We start from the raw sequence: 24118 nt of genomic DNA on the forward strand, positions 1-24118 counted from the left end.
TCAAATTCTACTCCTCACCGCCTACATCCAGCATCATTATTAAGAAAGCATAAACAACATAGCATCCAGGGCAACAAGAAAACCTTGAGAGACCCCCACAAATCATGATGTGCATGGGTCTTTAATCCCTGTTTTTTCTCCTGTTAGCCAGATAACAACATAATAAAGAACAGAAGAGACTGGCAAAACGTGCTTCTGCTCTACAGAAAACGCCCTGGATCAGGACAGCCACTCCCTGACTGATCCCACTCTTTGCAGTTCCCTTCTCTTGCTGCAAAACCTCAAATCACTCTAAACTTATTGTCATCCACCCCATGTAAGGAGAAGGCATGTTCTTCCCAGTGTGCCAGTCGCCCTGTGATCTCCACTTGCTCTGCTACCAATTTCTGCAGAAACCAGGGTGGGAGGGTATCGGTCCTGGGGGGGGGAACCGTGTCCAACACAGCCGCAAGCCGTGAGGGCACGATGCCCATCACGGGGCCGCCCATGATGGCCACTACGTATCTGCCTTTGGACTCCAACTCCAGAGCAACAGCCAACACAAAAGCAGCAAGCTTCAGACAAAATTGCACCCGTGCCTCTCGGCCAGGTGCCTGCCCCGGGTGCTGCGCGGCCGAGGGCTGGAGGGGACGGGAGCAGATCCCGCTCCCTCTAACAGCACCACGGTGCCTGCTGCAGGTTACGGGACATCTCGATCCATCATGAGAAATGCCCACTGCAAGAGAGAGAAGCGAGAAGTATAACGCTGGCAATTTCCACGGATGTTGAAGAATTGCAGCAATACACTTCTCCCTCCCCTGCGCAGCCGTTCAGAGACCAAACAATTTCCATGGTGTAAACGGCAGGTTTCTAATGGGATTCTGCAGAGCTGGGAGACAAATAGAACAGCCATGCAGAGCATTAAAGAATGCTTTCCAGCCGGCAGAGCTGAAGTGGAACACTCGGACATACAACATTACCAGCTGGCTCGCTGCCATGCATCAGATACAGAAACATTTTTCTCTTTCTGTGACAAGCTGCATCTGTAGCTATCATTATAATTTCTCTTGACATTGCATCCCACACCTCTTCACAGAGGCAGGACTCCAGCAGCATTCTTCATTTCAATGGTAACTTTGATTTTTTCTGGGCTACGGGGATGTAAAGTGTTTCAGCCTGTACCACTCAGGCAGAAGGGAGGACTGCCAGGAGCTGTGCTGCTCAGGGTGTGCTTCAGAGGCTCAACGCTTTGGCTCTTCTGAAGGGGTCCGAATTCGGCAGCTGGACCCATCCAGATCCACAGCCACCCCACCGGTAAAACGCAGGTAGAGCTTTGAGGTGCTTGTTGAAGACAGGGAGATCGGAGTCAAGATTCATGTTTGTGCTCTCCCTTGCTCTCCACCACCATTCGCGCTGACAGCAAACCCCACCAAGTCCACAGGCAGGAGAAAACTCCTCTAAACAGGCTAGGATTACCTTTTAGATTTACCAGCTGAGGAAATCTCACCTACCAATTAGAAACCACTTCTCCCTTCGCTCCCAGCGATCGGCCGAGTGGCTGATGCAGCTCGTTGATCTCCTCACTGCATCACAAAGCCCGGCACAGCCTATTATTTTTCTTGTGAGCGCTTTCTGTTATTTGCCTCTAAAAACGGCTCCCATTTAAATAATAAAAAAAGACTTACTCGACGTGCACACACCTACAGCAGTGAATAGTCATCATAACCGCTACAGCTGAAGCAAAAACTGTGGAAATTTCCATCCTTTTGTGTTCTCCTGCCCCGGGCGTGTGCTGCTGGGATGGCACCGACCCTGCCTCCGAAACCAGCCACTGCAGGGCCACTGGAGCCTGAAACTTCGGGAGAGGCAACCAGAAGAGAGCCACATCACGCAGCATGTGTGCGGATTGGAAACGAGCCTCAAAGGTGCACGGACCCTCCTTGTCAGCAAGGAAAATCCAGGGCGATGAGTAATTGCTGGAGCAGGTTAATGCAACCTGGTACCATGCGAAGAGGAGGCAAACGACAGCGAAGAGATAAATATCATTGATCTAAGGGATAAGGGCAATTAAAGATGGGCTGCAACATTGATCAAAACGTGCAAGACGGATGGCAAAGGGTTGCCAGACATGCTAGTTTGGTGGGATAACTGACGGCACACAGTTTTTCCTGCATTCAAGTTGCTGCTGGTTAAAACTGGCAAAAAATATTCTATTTACAGCTGCCTGATGCACTTCAAAAAAGACTTTATCACAGAATCATCAAATCAGGAATCAGCCCCGAAAGCCAACCATGCCCTGGGCTGCATCAAGAGCAGCGTGGCCAGCAGGGCGAGGGAGAAGATTCTGCCCCTTTACTCTGCTCTCATCAGACCCCACCTGGAGTCCTGCATCCAGCTCTGGGGCCCACAACATAAGAAGGACATGGATGTGTTGGAGCACGGCCAGGGGAGGCCACGAAGATGATCAGAGGGCTGGAGCATCTCTCCTGCGAGGACAGGCTGAGGGAGTTGGGGCTGTTCAGCTTGGAGAAGAGAAGGCTCCGGGGTGACCTCAGAGCAGCTGCCAGTGCCTGAAGGGGCCGACAGGAAGGATGGAGAGGGGCTTTTCACAAGGGTGTGTAGTGACAGGACAAGGGGGAATGGCTGTAAACTGAAAGAGGGCAGATTTAGATTAGATATTAGGAAGAAATTCTTCACCATGAGGGTGGTGAGGCCCTGGCACAGGCTGCCCAGAGAAGCTGTGGCTGCCCCCTCCCTGGCAGGGTTCAAGGCCAGGTTGGATGGAGCTCTGAGCACCCTGGGCTGGTGGAAGATGTCCCTGCTCATGGCAGGGGGGTTGGAACCAGATGATCTTTAAGGTCCCTTCCAACCCATACCATTCTAGGATTTTATGATTCTATGATTACGTTGCATTATGATGTGGGGTGTAAGCACATGGGGGAGCATGAAAACTTGACAATGCAGCAGAGGTTATGACACAAATCATGAACCTTCACTTGTCTTTTGGAGGCTCTTGCGCACGGCACAGACCCACAGCCACCACATCTCCTCCTTACTCCCAGGGAAACAAGGGCACATCGTAAAGAGGGGAGTGTAGCACGGGACGCAAAGGACAGCAAACAAGGGGAATAGATGGCACAAGCACCCGGTGGGATGGAGGGAGCTCTGTCTCTTGGGCAAAGCCACGTGCCCTGCATTAGACCATTCCTGTCACTCCAGAGAGGTGGCAATGGAAGCTCGGCTTCATTCTGCACCCCCGTGCCGACAGAAGTGGCAGGCAGCGAGCAGAAACGGGATGCGGGGCAAGGCAGAGGGACACGGATGCGGGGCAAGGCAGAGGGACACGTGCTTTGGGGATTATTGCTGCCTGGAAATTACTCCCCTTTCCCGTGCATGACCCTAAAAAAAATAAGTCCTCAGATAACCTGCACCATTGACCCACGTACACAAACTAAGGACCCAAGACAGCATTTTGGGGAGGCTGGAAGCAGATTCCGGTTGCCCAGCTGCAAAAGAGGAAGCAGTAAGAAACTGCAGCTCTCACACGAACTCTTTGCAGTGCCAGTACGTACGTACAGCTTACGCTGCCGGGGAAGAACAATTCTTGGCTGGCAGCGAATCCCTGGAACCACATTACTGTTAGCTTTACTCACTGTTCCCAAAGGGGTTGGGGTCTCTGAGGTCCAAACAGGACCTGAAACCTATGCGCCGAAGCCCACCAACCTTGAAGCAAAGACTGTCTGACGAGGTTTATCTCATGCTGCAATTAAAGGCAAGACGCTTTGCAATGCCCTGAGTAAGTTTGCACGGGCAAGGGTAATTCCAACACTTTCTGACTGTTAGCTGACTGTTCAGCCTTTTTTTCTTTTCCAGTGCTAGCTTTTGCCATAATTTCCTACATTTTTACAAATTGTGACAGGAGATGGCAGAGACAGTCCCACAAACATGCCGGAGCCCGAGCGGCTGGGGATGGCCCACACAGGCACCGTCCCCGGGCTCCTGGGGCCGAGGTGACAAATCCGCCATGGGGAGACGGGGAGTTGGCCATGCTGGGGCACTCCTTCCCCAAAGCCACGCTCCAGACTCCAAAGAAACTCTCTTCCAAACTTCTACTTCATTTTTCAAAGCGTGTTCTCATTTGCAGGAATTTTCTGGTGTCGGCAAAATGCATTTTTAACCCCACCCAGAAAAATTGCTGAGGTGAGAGTGTGCTAAGAACGCCATCCTGGAGAAGTCGGCAGCCCAGATCTAAAGGGTTAAAACTGGGCTAAGTAACAGGCATCCATCTGCACGTCTGCATGCTAGAGACAAACACATCTTAAGATCAGAATCAGTTCTCAGAAAAGATCCATCCCATACCTTGAACATATTTACTCCAGTTCTTTGATATTGTTCTGAAAACCTCCTTCATGCCGTATTCCTCTTCTCTGCTACTGTAATTCGCAGATTTTATTTTCCACTATATTTTTAATTAGTATCATGTTTTATTTATACTACTGTCTTTTACGAAACCCCAAATTTCAAAACTGACATAAGCATTACACACATAAAGTAGACTTCTTATTATCCACATGGCATAGGAGACAAAAAATGACAGGAATAAATCTTAGACTTTATGTTGGCGAGACGTTCTGCAAAGTAAGTGACATTTCTCAGCAATACAAATTGTACATTAAAAGATAATTTTCAGAACATGATACCAGCTATGGAGCGCAGCACCATTACGCAAAGTAATATCGAAGCCGTGCTTTAGCAAATGCTGTTTTTATGTTGTACTACTCTGGCGTCAAGATTGCATCAGGTCTTGTGAGGAGACTTTGGAGTGATTAAGTTTGCTGTGCACAAAAGGCAGTTATTTGGCAAACTGTCAACACGGCGTAATTGATATTTTAATTACACTACTAATACACACATGCTGCTCACCACGAGCCTCCTCATTAGTGTTACACAAGCGGCATATTTATAGCGCTGATTATTGCTCCAGAGAAGTTTGCTTAAACGCAAACCTAAATGCAATTGGTAATATTTGAAATTGCTATAAAAGCGAACCAAACGGTTCCGCCAGCGCCCAGCAGCAGGCGACGGGCAGCCCAGGGCAAACCAGAGGGACCATCTCACTTGACACACGTTGTGGGCGTAACACGCGCACCCTCCCTGCGGCTGCGGCACGGTTATTTTATGGCTGATAAGGCGACTCTTTAACTACTGGGGCTGCCCCGGAGCCACCGGCTTATCGGAAAGACAGTGACCAACCCAAGGAGGGGACAGGAAAGATTAGGAGGATGAATCTCTACGGAGCAGTTCAAAGGCGCCACACAACTGGATCGCCACGTGGCACAGAGACGCTGCTGAACTGGAAGCGGCAGCTACCCCACCTTGGGACTGGAGCTGCGGTCTTGCTGGCCAAGCGCTGAGTGGGGGGAGATCAGGACCCGGTGCGCAGCACAAACCCAAGAGGCACACAGAAAAGAGAGACGCCTCTACAGCCAGACTTACACACGTACGCTGGCTCCCACTGCGTGAGACCCGTCCAGCGCCGTACGGTGTGGTGCTGCAGGTAAGAGCACATTTTAATGCCTTCCTACATCCCCTTGCTACGGGGCAGAAAGAAAAAGGTGGACACGAGTGCGTAGCAGTGGCTGCAGCACGAAGCAGGATGGACGGAGAAGGAGAAATCTAGATGAGGGGTGCGACGAACAGGGCGTGCGGGTGCAAGGGCGCTGTGTTTTCCAGGCTGCAGACCTCCTGTGCACCTCTGGCTATTACTTTGCACCTATACATTATTTTTCTGTCTTGCCTCTAGGTAGTCAGCTCTCCAAGGTATCTCCTCCATGTAGGTTTTGCACCTTGTCAAGCACCTGTGGCTATGGCCCAGGTATGCATAATATACATGACAATTATAACACCATGTCACTGTAATAATAATAATAATAATAATAATAATAACAACAACAACAATAGTGATGCAACAACACAGAGCAAAAGTAATTTATAGATGGATATCATGGAACATCTCCTAGGGGCGAGACCTCCCAAAGGATGCAGTAAACCCACGCGACTCGTCCTTTGAGAGGTGCCAGGTGAAATTTGTCACGTCAAGGCAGGATCCCCACCAGGCAAGAATCCAGCACCAGCTGGCAGAAGCCTGCAAAGCTCAGGAAGACCTTTGCTACCTCCCAGGTAACACCAAGCACTTTGCATGTATCGCAGGTCTCAGAGCCCACCGCCACGCAGATTTGCCAGAGGGAAACTGGGCCTGACAAGTGCCGGCCATCAGCCAGAGCCTTCAGCCATCCGCAAAATTTGGAGGCTGCAGTCAAGCCTCTTTTCTCGGAGGGTCCGGGCTGCTAGGAGGAGCCTGTCTGCAGAGGGAAAACCCACTTTATAAAGCTCCAAGGAGGAGATACACGAAGACATGAACAGGAGCAGTGTCCTCCTCCCCAGGCTGCGTAGCTACCTGCCTTCTGGAAAATGACTTCTCGAAAACCCTTTGGCCATGTCCCTGTGAGGGCGAGATGCTCTCGCAGCCCTGGCTCCTCATCTCCTCTCCTGCTCCCTGGCCCACCTCCACGCGCAGCGCTGGCCAGACGCAGGCAGGAGGCACGCTGAAGTTAAGGGGACTTCACAGTACCAAACAAAAAACGGATTTTAAACTACCGGAATAAGCAACTTGGCTTATTGCGAAGCAAATTAATTTGTTAAGTGCTGCTGCTCTGTTGGGGCCTGACCAGAGCCATAGGGGATGGAACAGAGTGCAAAAGGGGAGTTGGGACTGCATCTGCCTCTGGAGAAGCTACTCTGGGTGAAGGCTGGGATGCCACCTGGCTGGGGGTCACCAGGGGCCCCGCAGCCTCCCCTCGTGTCCAGCCGAGCTGCTGAGGGGCAATCCTCCTGTGGGGAGGAAGTCAGGTTCCCACGCAAGATCCCCACCCTTGCAGGTGAAGGTCACCCTCGTCCAGACCCTGCAGGCCAAGGTGACACCTTGCCTTCTTCCTTTCCCTTGTTCGGGGAGTAAATCTTGCATTACCGAGCAAAACCCACATCTGCTTTGCTTCTCAGCTATCACAACAGTTCACTTGTGTGAAGAGCGTATCATGACACCTTACCTTCTCCTGTCTCAGAAACGGGATACCCATGGGTGAACCCAAGTGCAAGCGCACAGTAGGAGCTTGGTCCCTCAGGTTCCCTCTTCTCACGCACAGCCCAGTCCTTGTAAGCTCTGATGCTGCCTGAGTGCTCACAGAGCTGGGACCTGACTGCGGCTCCCACCACCCCAGTTCCTTCCCAGCAGCGCTTGGCAGAGACCACTTAGGAGCATCTCCATCCGCTATCTCAAAAGAGGGGCCACTGCTCTGCAGGGAGCCTGGGCCGGTGTCCAGGGTGACCGGGGAGCTCCGGGAGGACCTCTCCCACAGAAGACGATGACCCATATTCCCACGGGGACCTGCACTTCTGCCTGCAGGCACCAGCTCGGCACCTGCAGCTCCAGCGTGCGGCCGCTGCTCTGAGCGCAGCATTCCCGCTCTCCTCCAACGCAGAGAGCTCAGCCACGACAGCTAAAACTTCAGAAAGTAACTCTCAGGACGTGCCCCTTCCTCTGAGAAGGCACGTTTTTAAATACATACAAGAACAATTCGCTCTGTGCTTGGGAATCTTGTCTGCCAGGTTCTGACCCGCAGTGAAACTTTACGACCAAGCGATCAAGCTCGGGGGGCAGGCGCGGAGGGAAGGGGGCTTTCAAATGAAAATGCCAACAGATACTTAAAGCCAGCAGCATGTGTGGGTGTTGCTAAATTAAGCTCGCAAGTAGGTGGGGCAAATGCCTTAAACGAGTTTGTGAAGGTAAAATGACGTTCATTAAAAATAGAAAAACAACTGAAAAAATATCCTTTGTATTCAACTTCACACTCGTACATCATAATGTTCCAGTAAAAGCCCATTTTCCCTTGAGATAATAAAAGAATTGAATTTTTCCTTATCGGTCATCTATTTTTCTAGCTAAAGCTATTACTCCCTCTCTGCGGTTGCTAGGCAACAAGAAATATTAATAGCAGCTTTTATTAGCTTAGCTTTAGCAGTGGAGTACCAGAATGAGAAAATGGAAAACATAAATGTGTTACATAAATCTTTCAACCTTTCAGGGTTTGTGTTAGTCTCTGTTTTCATAATGATTTATTGAAGTGATGGTTCATTTATGAGAAAAAGGAGTGTGAAATAAGAAAACGGAACATTACCCTGAAGGACTGTTTGAAAATAAATAATTATAGGAGGTGAAGAAAAGCTGTTTAAAACCATTTTTCTGAGTTTTCTAAAATTTAAAAAGACATATTTCTTTCATTTATTGCCTCTGAGAAAAACACTAGCAGGGAATTGCAAACAGGACTCTGTTTAACACAAAGAACCCTTCATGTATGGTTGTATTATTATTATTTTCCACCAAGGGCTCATGTTCAGGAGTTTAGTTTTTAAATAGCGAACCATTAATAAGCAGAAAGGCGAATTAGTCCAAACCTAAAGCTCACAACACAAAATTGCCAGTGTAAACTTGTCCGGGACCGAAACACGGGGGACTCGGCGAAGTTGTTGCGACTGGTGCCAGGCTGCCAGCCCGCGGTGACGGAGCCGGCTGAGCGCTGCCCGGCCACCGCTCCTGCTTCTGGGTTTCTTTCTTAAGGCTCTTCCGATGGGCAGGAACCTGGTCTAAAGGGCACTGCTGCATGCACGTTGCATTGGGATACAGGTTGCTTTAAATAACTTCTTTTAACAGGCAGTGATTTGAAATTATTGAAATATGTATTGGAAGTATTTACCCACACGTACATTGCATTGCCTACCAGGATCATGTATTCCCAATGACTTGGATAAAAGACTGGCATTCTTACCTGGCTTTCGCATCAACATCTAATTAATTTCTTTCTTTTATCCTCTACTGGAAAACTTCTAACACTCGCCGGCTCTGCGCAGCCACGGCCAACTGCGCTGCCGACCCCCAAGCACCCTGACCGCCTTCCTAGGGCTGGACCCCGGGCTCTCCAGAGACAACCGCCGCCATTCCCACCGCCTCCGGCTGTGTCTGGCGGGGAGCAGCGGCCTTGGGAAGGGCGGGAGCTGGGGAGAGACCTGCGGAGCCAAGGGAGCCGGCCAGGGGGTGGGCTTGCGACCTGCCCGCAGCAAGAGCTCGCTCGGGAGGGTGCGGTGGGCACCGGAGGGGATGCTGCTCCGCGGAGCCCTGCGCCATCCCCGCAGCCTGGGCACGACGCCCCAGCTCCGGGACAGGGCTGCTCTTCCGTTCCGTTTCCCACGTGGGAGGCGGGCAGGTGGGCTGCTGCCGAGCTGTTTTACTGCCTTCCTTTCTGTTTCACGGCGAAGCCCAAAAGCGTTGGGAAACTGCTATTCTGAGGGCAAAGTCAGCCAAGCAGCCCCTCAGGGACCTCAGGGCTGCACTCCTCCCTGGCACTACAATTCACCCCCCAGTTACCCCTTACTCTCTCCCCTCTACACAAACAGGGTTCGCAAGTAACTGGAAATTTGACATTTTCACACCACGAATGTGCTTTTTGTCGCCGGAGATTTTTAGTATTTCGCGAATAATCTGCTTTCACTCCGCAAACTGAAACAAAGACCTTCCAAGCTACAGCTGCAGCCCTTCCTTCACTGGAGCTGATGCTCCAGCTCGCTGTGAGCAGGGAAAAGTTCTCGCCCCAGGCTCGGGGCAGTGTTAGTGCCTTCTAAACAGTCACAAAGATCCGTCACCGGGAGAAGCACCAGGACGACCAGACACGGGGACAGCTGCCAGTCTCTCCCATCAAACTTTACACGCCTGCTGCAAAGCCAATGTTTGCTCCCAACAGCTGCCACGTCCCAAACGATGCTTCCCCCACGCAAAAAAACACGGCTCTGCCCTGCTTTCACCTGGCCACGGCGGAAGAGGGAAGGAGCAGGGGGGCTGCAGCCCCACAACCCACGCCATGGGCAAACAGGCTGATTCTGGCAACGTCCTTCAACTGGGCTTGGAGGAGCACAAAGTCCTGGGTTTCCGAGCGGTGGTGATGGGCTCCGGGCAGTGCTGTGCCCCTGACCGGGGGCTACCGGCTCCCCCCAGCCCAACACAGCACCCAGCGACCAGGCACCGTCCCACCTTGCCAGCAGAGATACCCCCAGCCCGCTCAGCCGCCATCTAATATTTATGGAAATACGTTTGTGCTGCACTGGAGATTCTTGGGCTCTGACCTTGATCGCCCTTTGTTTCTGTCAAATACGTTCTGCCAAATCCCTTCTGAAATCTCATTTATTCACAGCAGCTCCTTAGCCCAGCGCGCACCCCACCTCGCCGGCGACGGCCGCCGATCCACGGCATCTCCCTGCCCCCTCCCCTGCTTCCCCCACGTCCCCGCAGCCCCCACGTCCCCGTCCCGACGTGGCCCCAGCCCAGCAGGTCTCCCTGCGGATCCCCGGAGGGCTCAGCAGCTGCCTGTCCACACCGTAACGCTGCTGGGATGTTCACAGTGGGCAAAGCCAATCTCTTTCCAAGGAAAACATCCTTTTTCCTCTTTGATTATTTTTTCCTAAATATTCTCATTTCTCACTGAAAATCACATCTTTCCTATTTCCTTTCCCTCCTGCTATTCCTCCTCTTTCCTTCCTCTTTTCCCATAGCAAAAGAGAGGACAGTAGAAAAAAATAAAACTCCACCGTGTTAAGAATTTTCTGTTTGTTTCTTGTCAACAGCACAAAAAAATAACGTGCCTTCCCCACAGGAGCCACCCTTGCCTCGTCCGCAGCCCCCCTGCACCCCGCTCCATCGGTCCTCCTAGCATCACATCTTCTGCCATCTCTTTGCCTACTCTTGTCCACCCATCCCTGCTTCTCTCCTCCCCAGCTCCCTGCACCCCACCTTCCATGTCTGAAGACTCCTTGACTTCTAAAAACTGATGGGGGGGGGAGGATATAAAGTCAATAAAGTGACAGAAACAGCCACGAAGAACCATGTTCTGTAAACGTAGACCTGGTCCACGGGGCAGAGCGAAGCGTGCAGAGGCCCGTGGCGTGGAGGGAGCTCTGGATGACGATGCTGAAGGGGTAAGGAATCGCGGAGGTGATGGTGGCTTTGGTTTTTCCCCATCAGGGTACAGCTCCTTTGCTCAAACAAGGGGCTCCAGCTCCTGACACCCCAGGGACGGGCTGGAGCCAGGAGCAGGGTCTGGCACACAGCAAATCCACCTTCACTCTCCAGCTCTCGTCCTGCCATGGGAATTTCTGCGCTGATTTAAACCCGCTCTGCCTTGGTATTCATCTGCACAATGGGAGCAGCAGCCTCCTCCCTTGAGAGGCTTAACTCAGTGTAAGGATAACGTTGGGACATCCCAGGACAAGAGACACACCGAAGGGGACAGCAACCTGCCCCTGTATTTTCTGTACTTACTTCTGAGCTGTAGAGGAGAATACCAACGCCACAGCTCTCAGCGAGTCCGAGCTCACGCATTTTCAGCAGCTCGAGATTTTCTCATGAAGATGCCTTAAAAAAACTCCCAAGGCTCAAGCTGCCTTTTTCGAGGGAAAGCCTAACCAATGTCTAAACATTTTACCTTGAACTGTTTGTCATTTGTCACCGTGTTCAAACCCAAAGACACGACAGCCAAGGCGGGAAAGAGCTGCGTGTGCAAAAACCGGTCCCAACTCCCGCAAGGAGCAGCAGCAAGGAGCGCGGCTCCCGGCTCCAGCGTTCGCATGAGCAGCGTCGGCCCTGGAACAAAGACAGATCCCCCGCACGCCTCCTCCGCAGCGCTCAGCCGAGGCTCGCTCCCCGTCTGGCCTCCCACCGCCACCCGGGCGGCGATAAATCCCCTCTTTTTGGAAGCGTTAGCAGAAGAGCCCCTTCCTCGACCCGGAGGCTTCCTCCGGCGAACACCCGCCCGACGGCGGCTGGCTTTCGGGCAGGGCTGCGGCACGTCGCGCGCCCTGCGCCGGCACGCAGCGATGCCCGGAGCACGGCCGGCTTCAAGGGCCACCATCAAGTGGGCTACGGCTCGACGGGCACGAGGTATTAACCACAGGAGTTTAAACATCGGCTGTCTCCGGGATTTTGACGTGTTCTGGTGTGCACGTGCCGCTCGCATGGATGCTAACAGCAGTTACGTGTGCGCTGCGGGATGGGTGCTGCCATCGTGGGCTGCTGCTGCCGCAACCGGAGACTGGGTTGGGGCATCAAATAAAAAAAAGGGGCTAGAAGGTGTTGCCTTTCAGTGGGAGAAGTCTGAGGGCACGGAACAAAAGGCTGTGACAACCGGGTACGGCAGGATTTCATTTTGACCTGAAACTGCAACACAGATCACCCCCGGTCTACCTCCCTTCCTGCTGGGACCTCTGAAGATGTATCGCAGCTCCAAGAGTTTCTGCTCCAAACTAAACCGTTTCGATTCACTATCGGCTGGAAAATTCAGGGTTCAGTGGAATTTTTATTTTTGTGGTAAGGGGCAAACTAATCTTAACCTCTCTATTCTACGCTTACAGCCCACTAAGCCCCCTTCTTATCTTCTCTGGCTCAGTCCTGATTTATTGTCACAATGCTGCATTTGTGAAACAGTACCATAAAGTAAGAAAGTGAACATTTCCCAAGGACTGCTCCAAAATAAATTGTTTCAGACGTACAGAAGCTGCTTAATAAATCCCACTATTCTTGTTTCTTTAGGTATTTTAGAAAGTGATTTATAAGTGCAATATCACCTCTCAAAAATGAGACAATCAACACAGGATAAAATTATCGTGTTATGAAAATAGGGGTCAGGCAAAGGGGCTGTGCTTTAAATTAAACCGGGGAAAAATATTTCATCTGAAATTGACTCTTTTTGTCTCAGAAATGAATGTTTTAATCACCTAAGAACCTAAACATTAATGCAGAGGCCTAAGTAATATTTAATTTCATAGAAATATGCCTGTGTTCAATATGATGGGCAGAACATGATATTTTTCTTAAACACACTAACAGTGAAACTTGGAGACGCATGAAGACTTTCGAAAGCCCTGGGATTTTCCTAGACTAAGAGATAATATCCCATTTAAATATTTAAATACCACTACCTTTCAGACTGCTATCTATTCAAGCAATCAACACCAAATGTTCTCCAGCCAGTGCAGGGGCAGACTTGCAGGCATTTCATTTAAGTAAAATTAACTCTGTTTGATATTGATGCCTTCCAACAGCATCCATGAAAATCAATGATCTTCGAGAGAAACAATGCAGAGAACTAACTACAGGGCTAAATCTGCTAAAGAGGAAAACGTTATTAAACAGCAATAGTATTAGTTCAATACCACTGTCAAAATCAAGTCACAGGCTTTCCTCGGTGCTGCTGATACAGAAGCGTCGTAAGGTCTAATTAGCCCTGACGTTTCTTCCCAAAGCTGCTCTTTACTTCATTATCCCTGCCTTATTTATCCCTACGGAAAAGTCATTTGAAACTTCGCAAGGTATCCCCTTGCCACGGCGTGAGCCAAGAGGCAATTTGAGTTTGCAAGCGCAAGCGGGATCTTGTTGCCCTTGAACTCAATAGGACAGCTTTCCCTTCGTGGAGCATCCGTGTTCCTCCTGCCAACGCCACAGGGACCACCCTGGCAGCAGGACACGGGGGTGATGGGCTGGGGGCTTTTCCCAGCAGAAGAAACGATGCTGGGCATCAGGGCTACGAACTATGGGCTTTGGCTGGTCACCCTCACACAGGGTTGAACCACATGCGCTTTGCTCGGTTCAGTGAGGATTTTACATACCCAGAGGAAAACAACCTTCCCCCCTGCTCTTGAGCGGTTAATAAGGCTCAGGAAGAAACCAAACTGGAAACATAAAATCTCAACCACAAGCACGGCCATGCAGGTGACTGCAGCATCTGCCACCGCCCCCCGACACTGGTGGGCAGCAGTGCGGGGAGGCAGCGCTGCATCACCAGCTCTTCCCAGCCCCCAGCGCAAACATCTCAGGCTGCTACGTTCAGCTGAACTCATAACACGACATATGGAGCGGCTTTAATGAAAGACAGTAAGAGGGGAAAGTCACTGACCGTGGGTAGCTGGCTGGACAGGAGATGCCCATCCTGACTCAACATGTTGGAGACCATGATGGCCGGCAGGTCCATGTTCTGGTAGGGGTACGCTGGTATCAGGCTGTTCGGAGGGAGGCTGTGGCACAGGGAGTGATATCCAGTTTCGTGGTCCACCAAGTGCAGGAGGGAAGGGTCGGGGAGATTAGGAGGTGTTATAGGAGGGATCTCATAGTCTTCATTATTCTCATTCTGACTGTTATATGTCTAAAACATGAAAAAGACATTTTGCAACACGTCATTGCCTTGTTTCAGCAAAGAAAAGCAATTATTCATGTAAGCAATACAAAAGCACATTCCAGTGGAAAAGGTTTTATTTTAATAAAAAAGACGTCTCCAGCCCCGGACACCAGCAGGTCATAACGGTGTAGGCACCGGGCAGCACTGCACCATCCATCAGGGACACCACAGGTCCTCGCACACCTCGGATCTGCCCGGGGCATCCGCCCCGCTCCCCTCTTCCACGCGGCATCCCTCTCGCACGTCTTTAGCTCGCCCAAACCTCAGCAGCAGCCTCCACGCCCGGATCGCAGCCAGGCACGCGATGCTCGCAGAGCCCGCAGCCACGAAAGAGCACGACCGCGTCCCAACCAGCTGCTGCGTTTTTACGGCAAAATCCCTCTCTGGGCACCCAGCTCAGCTCTTACAATATCTACAGGTTGTATTTTCAAGAGTGTTTTTGAGAATTAGCTCCATGAATTCTGTGTACTTGGGAACAAAATTCCCATCGACTCCTCACAAACTCCAGCACAGAAGCTACAACCAGGGAGAGAGATTTGGAAACGCAGCCATCAGATGTTTTTTAAATCACAGAATCACTGAATCACAGAATGGTAGGGGTTGGAAGGGACCTCTGTGGGTCATCGAGTCCAACCCCCTGCCGAAGCAGGGTCACCTACAGTAGGTTGCAGAGGACCTTGTCCAGGCGGGTCTTGAATATCTCCAGAGAAGGAGACTCCACAGCCTCCCTGGGCAGCCTGTGCCAGTGCTCCATCACCCTCAGCGGGAAGAAGTTCTTCCTCATGTTCAGCTGGAACTTCCTCTGCTTCAGTTTGTGCCCGTTGCCCCTTGTCCTGTCGCTGGGAACCACTGAAAAGAGCTTGGCCCCATCCTCCTGACACCCACCCTTCAGGTATTTGTAAGCATTTCTAAGGTCCCCTCTCAGCCTTCTCTTCTTCAGGCTGAACAAGCCCAGCTCCCTCAGCTGAACCCTTGAAAGGAAGCCTGCACGACTCCACCACACACGGAGATTTGTCCTTCCTTATATCCTCATCCAAACCGTACCTGGACAAGCTCTCCCTCACCCCCCACCGATGCTCCCTTGAGGCGACCACGAAGACGCAGAGATGTTGGTGCTCCTTGTGCTTCCCCTGCTTTCTGCTGCCTTGTTTACTTCTAAGCATTCCGATTTATACGGAGCAAGAATATGTTATAGCACCTGTGCAATCAGTTTTCACTCCAGACAAAAACATCTTTGCTTCACAATGTAAGTGTGAAACTGTCCAAAATTATTAATTATCAAAGCAGAATATAATGAGTCTCTGGCGGAGGAGGCTTATTCTAAATGTCTCCTGTTTCACATATTATTATAGCATACGAAATTCTGATTAGCTATAGTATTATACACATGGATTTTAAGCTAAATTTCTCAGATCACCTAGTTTCATGGTTGGATTTTGACTTAATACTTGATTTAAGAGCAAAACCCCAGATGCGTGCAAAACCAGTTAAGCACTGTAGGCTTTATTAATCCATTGCCCCAGAGCTCACACTCGGATTCGTGCTCTTCATCACCCCAGACCGCAGGCAGAAAACCCTTAACAAAGTCAGATAAACCCCCCATTTAACCGGAATAGAGCAGTCAGCGGGAGCAGCAGCGGGGAGCGAGCAGGGATCTGTGGCGAGGTGGGAGGGCTGCCGGCGGGATCGCCCCGGCGCTGCCTTGGGAGAGACGCATCCCTGCGGGGTGCCAGAGCAGGGGGTCCCTCCAGCCTCACCCCCCAGCCGGGGCTGGAAGCGCCTCATCCTCTGCTAAGCTGGACCCCCCCCTCACCTCCCCTTGCAAAAAGAGACAGAGAAAAGAGCAGGCGCTGCGCATCGCACCCGACCCTTCTCCTTCGCCTGAAATTCCCACTGGCTGTGGGGAAATACGAGTGTGCAAGAAACCCAAGACGGAGCCGGGGCTGAGACAGCTCTGCGACAACAGTTATTGTTCGGGGGAAATTCAAGCCCAGCTATTTTTCCAGCCAGCTTCTGTCTCGCAGCGGCATTATCCGGGGAAGGCCAGGGGCTGAGAGGCTGCACACAACAGCAGACAGCTAGATCGCATTTAATACGTCTAGTAGTAAGGTTTCCGTTTGGGCTACGCACTTTGAGGTACACCGATTCCTTCCCAGTTATTTAAGAGGATTTCGCTCCATGCTTTTCGGGAAGGGATTTAAATAAATCATCGCACTGCAAACTTGTTCCTCCAACTGGTTTATTTTGGTATCAGGTATATAAGCAAGTGGCTTTGTTGTACTTAACTAAATTATGTAAAACCCACTCAAAGTTTCCTAAAGCTCTCTTCAAAACTACAAGTTCCTTGTGTTGCTGCAGGGCGGCTCGCCGAAGGGCTTTGAGGCGGTTTTGCGAGGAGCGCGAAAGCCCCGCCGCCCGGCTCACCCCCCTGCACATTTCTGCCTCCGCTCTGTTCACCGGGGGGGGGGAGAAAAACAGACCTGTTTAAATCACAAAGCTTTCCGAATAGCTACAGTATTGTGCAGACATATCAAAATTACAATCAAAGCTGTACACAATCAAAATCAGATTAGACAATATCCAATCAACACCACAGATTCGGCGCCTGCCAGCTTTTACACCGTGTCGCTACCAACAATTTTCCAAAGCAAGCCGCGTTTATTCTCTATATGTTTTAAATAGATTGCTAGAAGGATAAGGAAGGGAGATGAGGCAGATAGACAGTCGGACGGGTGGGAAAGGGAGGTGATTTCTTGTCACACACTGTGCCTGTTGACACATCCGCGGTGACGTCTCCGTCCCCACAAAGGGTGGTCTCACGCCGCGTGCACCAGAGCCGTCCTCTCGAACCAGTAACACCCAACACGCCTTTCTACCACCATGTGGGCTACGCTGCAGATTATATTTTCTATTCTTATGTTAATTTGAATTCAATTAAACAGCCAATTATAGGTTGTGAGGATACATTACAAATTAGATTAGTGAGCTGGTCTGAACCCATTCATCCCACCAGGACTCCAAACGTGAGCGCAGAGCAGCTCGCCCTGCTAAAAGGCTGCCCATTACAGCACACAAAAACCCACGGCAGATGTAGGATTTTCCACTGTCAAACAGATGACAGTTGTTGTGATTACACATTATTTCTCTTCAACTTAAAACACTGGAATTAGCTGAAACAACAAGGCAGTGACCTCCTGCAAACCCTCTCTGGGCTCGTGTTGCGGGGCGGTTGGGTGCTGCTCGGAGTGCCAAACCCCTGCTCCTGCCTGCAGCGGGATGGAGCAACAGCAGCAGGTACGACCAACCTCCATCAGCAGCCAAATCATATTTAAAAACCTATTTGAAATCCAGGTTTGAACAGGGATCCCTGGATCGTCTCCATCCACCCGCAGGTTCAGAGGCAGAGGACAGAGGGGTGGAGGGAAGGTGGTGTGGGGACATGGAGAGTTGCATCCATCTGGCTGTGCTCATGCCACGCAGCTTCTCCACCACCCTTTCATCACGCCTTGCTGGGCCACAGCTCCCTGCATCTGAGCCTTCGGCACGGAGAAGTGCAGAGGGGTCTGCAAAGTGGAAGAAGGCTCTGGTTCCCAGCAAGGTGACACCCAGGTCACATCCAGAACCTCGAGGAGTCAGAACAGGTAACCACAAACCTGCTGCTCCCTCCTAGCTCACAAGCATGGGGCTGGGGACAGGCTGCTCGCGTTCATTTGAGAGGAAAGGCATAATTGCTGAACGCCTTGCGAGAGGACGGGGTGACTTGCAGAGCAAGGCCCCATTGCCAGAGCTGTGGTGGCACCAGCAGACACAGCCTGTGCTCCCAAAGCACCAGTGGGTCCTGGAGACCCCCCAGTGCGGCCTCCTGCCAACGCTGCTCCCCTCCGCAGGGTGATACGCCGTGATCTCCCAGGCTTCCCGCACTCCCTGATGCTTTTCAGGAGAGGGAGACAGAGATGGATGGGAGACACTGAAAACCCCTGGATCTGCAGGGGACCCACATGAGGCTGGTGGGGAAGGACACAACAGCTTGTGCAGCGGGAGAAGGCTGAGAGCAAGGACAGGGAAGCAGTGGGGCTGGAAAAGGGTCAAGGAGCTGCCAGGAGCAGGGACTGGGGTAGGACAAGAGAGCGAGAACAGAGGGTGACACAGCAGAACGCCGCAGATGGCCCTGGCCAAGCAGGGGGAACAGAGCCATTTGAGGGTGAGGAGGGAGGACTCGGGTCCCTGCCTCTCGCATGCGTGCTCAAGCAACAGTGCTGTGCACGCCCTGAGCACAGCTGTGCCGACCGGGGGCCAGGTGCTTCTGCGGCATGTCTTTGTGGGTGCAGAAGATGCAGAAGTGGCAGTTAAAGGGTGCCCCATACGGACACGGAGCTGAATCAAGAGAGTGGTTGGAGAACAAGAGCTTTACTGGCGAACGAGCTGGTCCCACTGTCTGTCTCCAGCGTGCCAGGCATGGGAAGCCTGAGTTTTAGCAGTAAAACTGGTTCTTCTTTTATATGGCTGGATAACCACCTGAATTATAAGCTCATCATGTTGTGGACATCTTCTCTACTTGCCTTTAAGCTGCCTCTGAAAATTACGGTGGGCCAAGGAGAGAAGTGTGGAGCTCTGACTCTAGGCTGTCAGCGCCCAGTGACGAGCAAGCTGGGAAGAGCGCTGAGCGCTTTCACGGCACCCATCTACCATCGCTGTAAAGCAGTGCAAAGCCCGCAACAACGGAACACGCTTCTGCTCCTGGTCCAGCGTGGGAGAGAAACAATCCCACCCTTCTGCTCTTACCAGCAGGCTGCACCAGGAAGGTCAGGCAAGGGCTGCCAGAGGCAGAGCTGCCTTACAGCCACCCAGGCTGGGTGGGTGGCAGCTCGGGGGGCTGCCCGGGGAGCAGGCAGGACCGCGGGCAGTGAGAGCTTCAGCCATGAAGCCTTCTTGTCTGCTTTGAGAAAGCCAGACCTGATGGAGCGTGCAGGGATGGGAATGCAGAGGCCTGTTCCCAGCTCTCACTTTGATCTACTGCAAGCATTGGACCAGATTTCCACTTCTTCTAGCTCACGTCTACAGAGCCCAGACACTTCTCTGCCTTTCAGCATGCAGAGCCCAGAGCAGGAGAAGGCTCTCGGGCAGGAGGCAGCTTTGGGGACTGGTCATTCAAGGGCAAGCAGCTTCTCTCTGCTGCAAACACGGAGCATGTTTCTGGGTTATCAACACGCCCTGGGTGTCCCCCACCTCTGCACCACGAGATGGCCCAATGGGCACGGCGACCCTTCACGTCCTCTGCCGCCAGACTCAAAACCACACTCAACGTTGCTGCTGCTTCGTCTTTCGCTCCTGCACTGTACCTCCTCTTCAGCTGCAAATAAAGCCAAGTCCTGGTGGCTCCCATCAGCCACCCAGTAACAAAACTGCCCTGCCAAACCACGGACCTGAGCCCAGGGAAGCGTTCCCAGCAAGCACAGTGCAGAGGGGCTGTTTTGGATCCATCCCCGCACCCCTGCGCAGTGGCCAGGTGGCTCCATACTTCCAGCTGATCCGAGACCAAGGGATGCCCAGATGCCTTGACACAGCGCAGCTCTTGAGGGATGAGCTGTGATTCAGCCAAAGCCATCACCACAGCCGTGTTTTAAAGGACATTGAGAAATTGCTATGCAGGTGACTCGAGAGGGAGCTACAAGTGTTGAGCAAGTCTACAAATTAAGTCTTTAGCTTTCTCCAGCATTTTGCTTCTTGAAAGGGGAGGAAAGTGCTGTCCTCCTTTACAAAACACTCCAGAGCTGGCCAGCAGCATCTCTTCACTCTGCGTTGGTACCAGTCATAGAGGACATGACTTGACCAAGGACCTGGGAAACTGTTCTTCAGCAGCATGGCAAATGTCCAGTGACCCCAGTTCTCCACTGAGCCGTGTTCTGTGTGATTACTCATGAGGATCCAGCAGTTAGAGCCAAGCATTGATTCAGAGAAATATTACTCACAGTGAGGACAGACATTTGCAGTATTATTGCAGGTAAATATTTGTCCTGTCAAATAACATTCAATAGTAAATATGAACCTAAGAGAGAACATTTATTCTTGGTAAGGTACACGGAAATACGTAGGCTGGAGTGATCCATCCCACCCTAATCATCAGATGACACAAACCACCATGGACTCTGTACCATCCCTCATCTACTAACTAGGTTTTTCCTGCAGCTAACACAAGAACTTACTGACGTAGGAACGTGACCCTCTAGACACTTTAGAGATTAGATGGGTCTACACAGACCCAAACCAGCCTGGAAGGTCTGCAAAGTGAGAAAAACCTTGCTATTTGTGAGGCTGAGCGGTATGACCACGGGCTACACATCGAGCGCTGGTGTGCATGAAGAGCAGGGAGGACATGGAGGTTATGGGCTGCCCACGCCGTCCCACGAGCAGCAATGGCAGTGCCCACCCTCCTGCCCCATCCCAGCCAGACGCAGGGATGGCAGGAGGACCTGGGGCCCGAGGGCTGTGTCCTCAGGGAGAGCACTCCTCTCCCACCAGCACCATGGGTTCTACCAGCACCAGAGTAGCTTGTGAAAGGGGACGCAAAAAAAACAACCAGGTGGTTTGTGGAGTATCTCGACTGCACCAAAGCTGGACGCCGCAGCAGCTCGGGTCAGAAGCTGGATAAGCACATAGCTCTTCCCTACAGAGACCTTCCCTACTTCTTTCACCTATATACAGAAGGACCCACAGTGTCTCAGTGTTCACACAAGATGCCAGGTTGAGAGAAGACCTGTGGCCATATGAAAAGGAAGAGTCCAAACACAATAAGTGAAAACAAAAGCTTAATGAAGGCAAGCTACTCTGCATTTCCTTGAAAGCCTCCGAACTGCTCTCCCATCACACGCATTACTCAGCACAGGCACGATCATATTTGCAAGCAGGGGATTTTGATACGCTTCTCCAGCACATGAACCACAGAGGTTTTCTGCTCGGCACAAATACTGAATCCACGGGGACAGAAACGATAGTTCAGGTGGCAGGAGAAGGTGGAAGTCACCTGCACGTCGCAAACTACAGAGACACGCTCTGGGGCCAGCAAGGGAAACAGCCCGCTGCTCGCAGCAGGGTGACGCGGGGGGCTGCGAGCAGGGGTGCAGACCCCTTCGGCACCACTTCCCCGGGGTAGGGGGGGGAAGGGATGCCGGGGGGCTGTGCTCGCACCTGTGACTCCCCAAGCCCCGTGACAAGAAGTGAAGTAGCGCTGATTTTCCGTGTCAGCAGCTCTGGGTCTTAGGAATGGAAACTGATTTGCCTCATCTCCGCACACGGAGATCCAGCGCGTGAATAGCAGGGCCAATGAATTGCTTGGGTAGAGTCGGATAAATACTGTAAAGAAGTATTTATTAACAGTCAGTCACGTACAATCTACAAATTGTCTTTGAAGTGCTCCCAGCCCCTTTTACATTCATTTTCACATGCTCAGGTTTTTGACTACGGGAATGCGGTTGAAAAGGGAAAGATGAGTTCTTGCACGCACGTCAATGTGCGTTGGAAGTGTCTGCACAACCTGCAGTAACTGGCAGCCATTGGGGAGGATGAGAGCACAGCAGAGCAGCAGGCAACCCGCGGGCAAGCTGGGCTCTGCCCACCTCTGTGCTCCCCTTCCATACCTGCAGCAGTGGGTTTTTAACTCCCAAACAAATGTTGGTTCACCCAAAGAGCAAGCACACACCTCCACGTTCCCCGTTTCTCACCCTTTCCTCCCACCGTGCAGGCACTGCCTGGACGCAGACTCGGCGTGCTACCACAACCCGCAGCAGAAAGCCAGCCTCCAGCTCGACCACGGCGCTACCGGACGGCTTCGCCTTCGCATGGAGCCGTATGTTCACCTTTTAACTTCACATAAGCTGACCTTCTCCTGTCTCCTACAGACACAAAATCACGTGCAGCCACAGAGCCATGGGTCCTCCAAAAGCTGAGCCTGCTGGATGGTTTCAACCAAATTTGACAGCACAAAAAAAATTTCTCCTTTCTACAAGTTTCATAAAACCACACGTGTATGGAAGGGAGATACCAGGGTGCTAAGCATTCTTGCCTGTCCTAATAATCTTTGATCACCTTGGCCAGTTGCTACAGTGGCAAAGGGATGGCTGTGAAGTGGTGTCGTGGTGCTCAGCAGGATGGGGACTGTGAAGGGAACCAGCCAGCAATATTCAGAGGGAGCAGAAAAATCTCAGCTCATTCAGAAAGACAAAGTTTTGGACAGTGCGCAAAATCCGGCTACTCATCGGAGAAGGGTGTTTTTTTGTTATTTTACATGCTACCAAAGCCAGAAGAAACATTCTTGGGACTCTCTGGCCTCAGCCTGTCCACTGGTACCTCGCGTATGTGGGTGGGAGATGAAGAACAGGGTACCAGCTACGGACCCTGATCTGTGTGACGGACACTCCCCGAGATTCGGTCTGGGTAAAGACTCGCTCGTGGCTGTGGCGGAACAGAGGCAACAGCGGTGACGGTCCCTGCCCCGTGCCCTCGGGTACAGCCCAACAGGGCTTCTTGGGATTCACGATGCGAAACTCGTGCGTGCGATTCTGCTGCATCCCCTTCGATATACATACAGGCTTACAGTCAGCTTTCATATTGTCCAAGCTGCGGTTGACCTGCATCGCCACTTCGCCAAAAAAGCTAAAAATAATGGAGTTCTATGAACAATTTACAGCAAAAGAAATCAGCCCTATTGTAGGCTTTTAAAAAGGCTCCCAACTCCCTCTCTCCCTCTACTTTTTTTTTTTTTTTTTAATCAGTATCTTATCCAGAACTGGAATCCTGTCAAGAATAGTGGATAGCAGAGAACTATAACTTCTTATTATGTGTATAGTGATTTTATGAATTCAGTGGGGAATGAAATGCAATTTTGTCAGACTTGTCTGTGTTCATAATGACCAAGTCAAATTAATCATCGTGGATAATACTCCTGTGTCAGCCATTCAAGAGATTTTTTAATAGAATTTTTCTGATTCATGTCTTGCAGTACATCAGATCTGTAGTATGCAGGCACTTCTAAAAATCAGTGCAATTATGGCTTCTTGTTGGCCTGTCATTTTCCTGGAATAAAAATGTCTCTGCAGAAGTCATATACTGTACATAAACCAAAATGGAAAACAAAAATATAGTTACAATTAGGCTTGATTTTTTTCTAAAGATTTAATATCTTTTGGAGGCCATTATTTACAGGCAATACATAAAGCTACAGTGCATGATGCTGAAGATGGACTGGTTTATCACAACACATACCAATTTTGTCCTGGTTGTCATTCCTCCTTTGATTGCCCTATGAGTTAGTGGGCTTTTGCAGGCATGGAAATGACTATCCCATAGAATAAACAGGGGACAGGTAATGGGCTTGCAGTCAAATTATTGTGTTTATTAAAAATGTATCCAGGAAAGCCCACACAGATCCCAAAGGGCTCTTGTTCAGGAAAATCTCTGGTTCAAGAAAAGGTTACGGTTACCATAAAGGCAGATATACATGCATGGAAGCAGCAGTGCAGCATGCAATGGTATATAAAGGATTAGTAATGCTGCGTTTACCCTTCTGAGGAAGAGAGAGAGAAACAGACTTCTAATTCCCCAGTGACGCAGACAAAAATGAGTTTTGGAAATAGCTACCCCCAGGAATAAAGAGGAAGAAAAATGTAATCCACCTCAGCTATCTCAGCCTTTCCTCCTTGCATTGCAAGGCAGCAATTGCCTTGTAAGAGAGTGCAGGGAATGGCTCTGCCTGAGCCACAGCACATCCCAAAAAGAGAGCTCCACTTGAACCTGCTGGGACAACTGTCCCTCCA

The 24118-nt window shown here is 51.1% G+C and overlaps 1 protein-coding gene across 1 annotated transcript in view; it reads right to left on the minus strand.

The window, feature by feature from the left end:
• The window catches only part of TOX2 (TOX high mobility group box family member 2), a 160634-nt gene that overhangs the window by 52951 nt on the left and 83565 nt on the right, over positions 1–24118 (minus strand). Inside the window, exon 3 of the mRNA XM_075438585.1 lies at positions 14031–14276. Coding sequence (XP_075294700.1) covers positions 14031–14276 — 246 coding nt within the window. The remainder of the gene's footprint in view (positions 1–14030; positions 14277–24118) is intronic.

The sequence above is a fragment of the Opisthocomus hoazin genome, chromosome 18, assembly GCF_030867145.1.
Source record: "Opisthocomus hoazin isolate bOpiHoa1 chromosome 18, bOpiHoa1.hap1, whole genome shotgun sequence".
Taxonomy (NCBI): Eukaryota; Metazoa; Chordata; class Aves; order Opisthocomiformes; family Opisthocomidae; genus Opisthocomus; species Opisthocomus hoazin.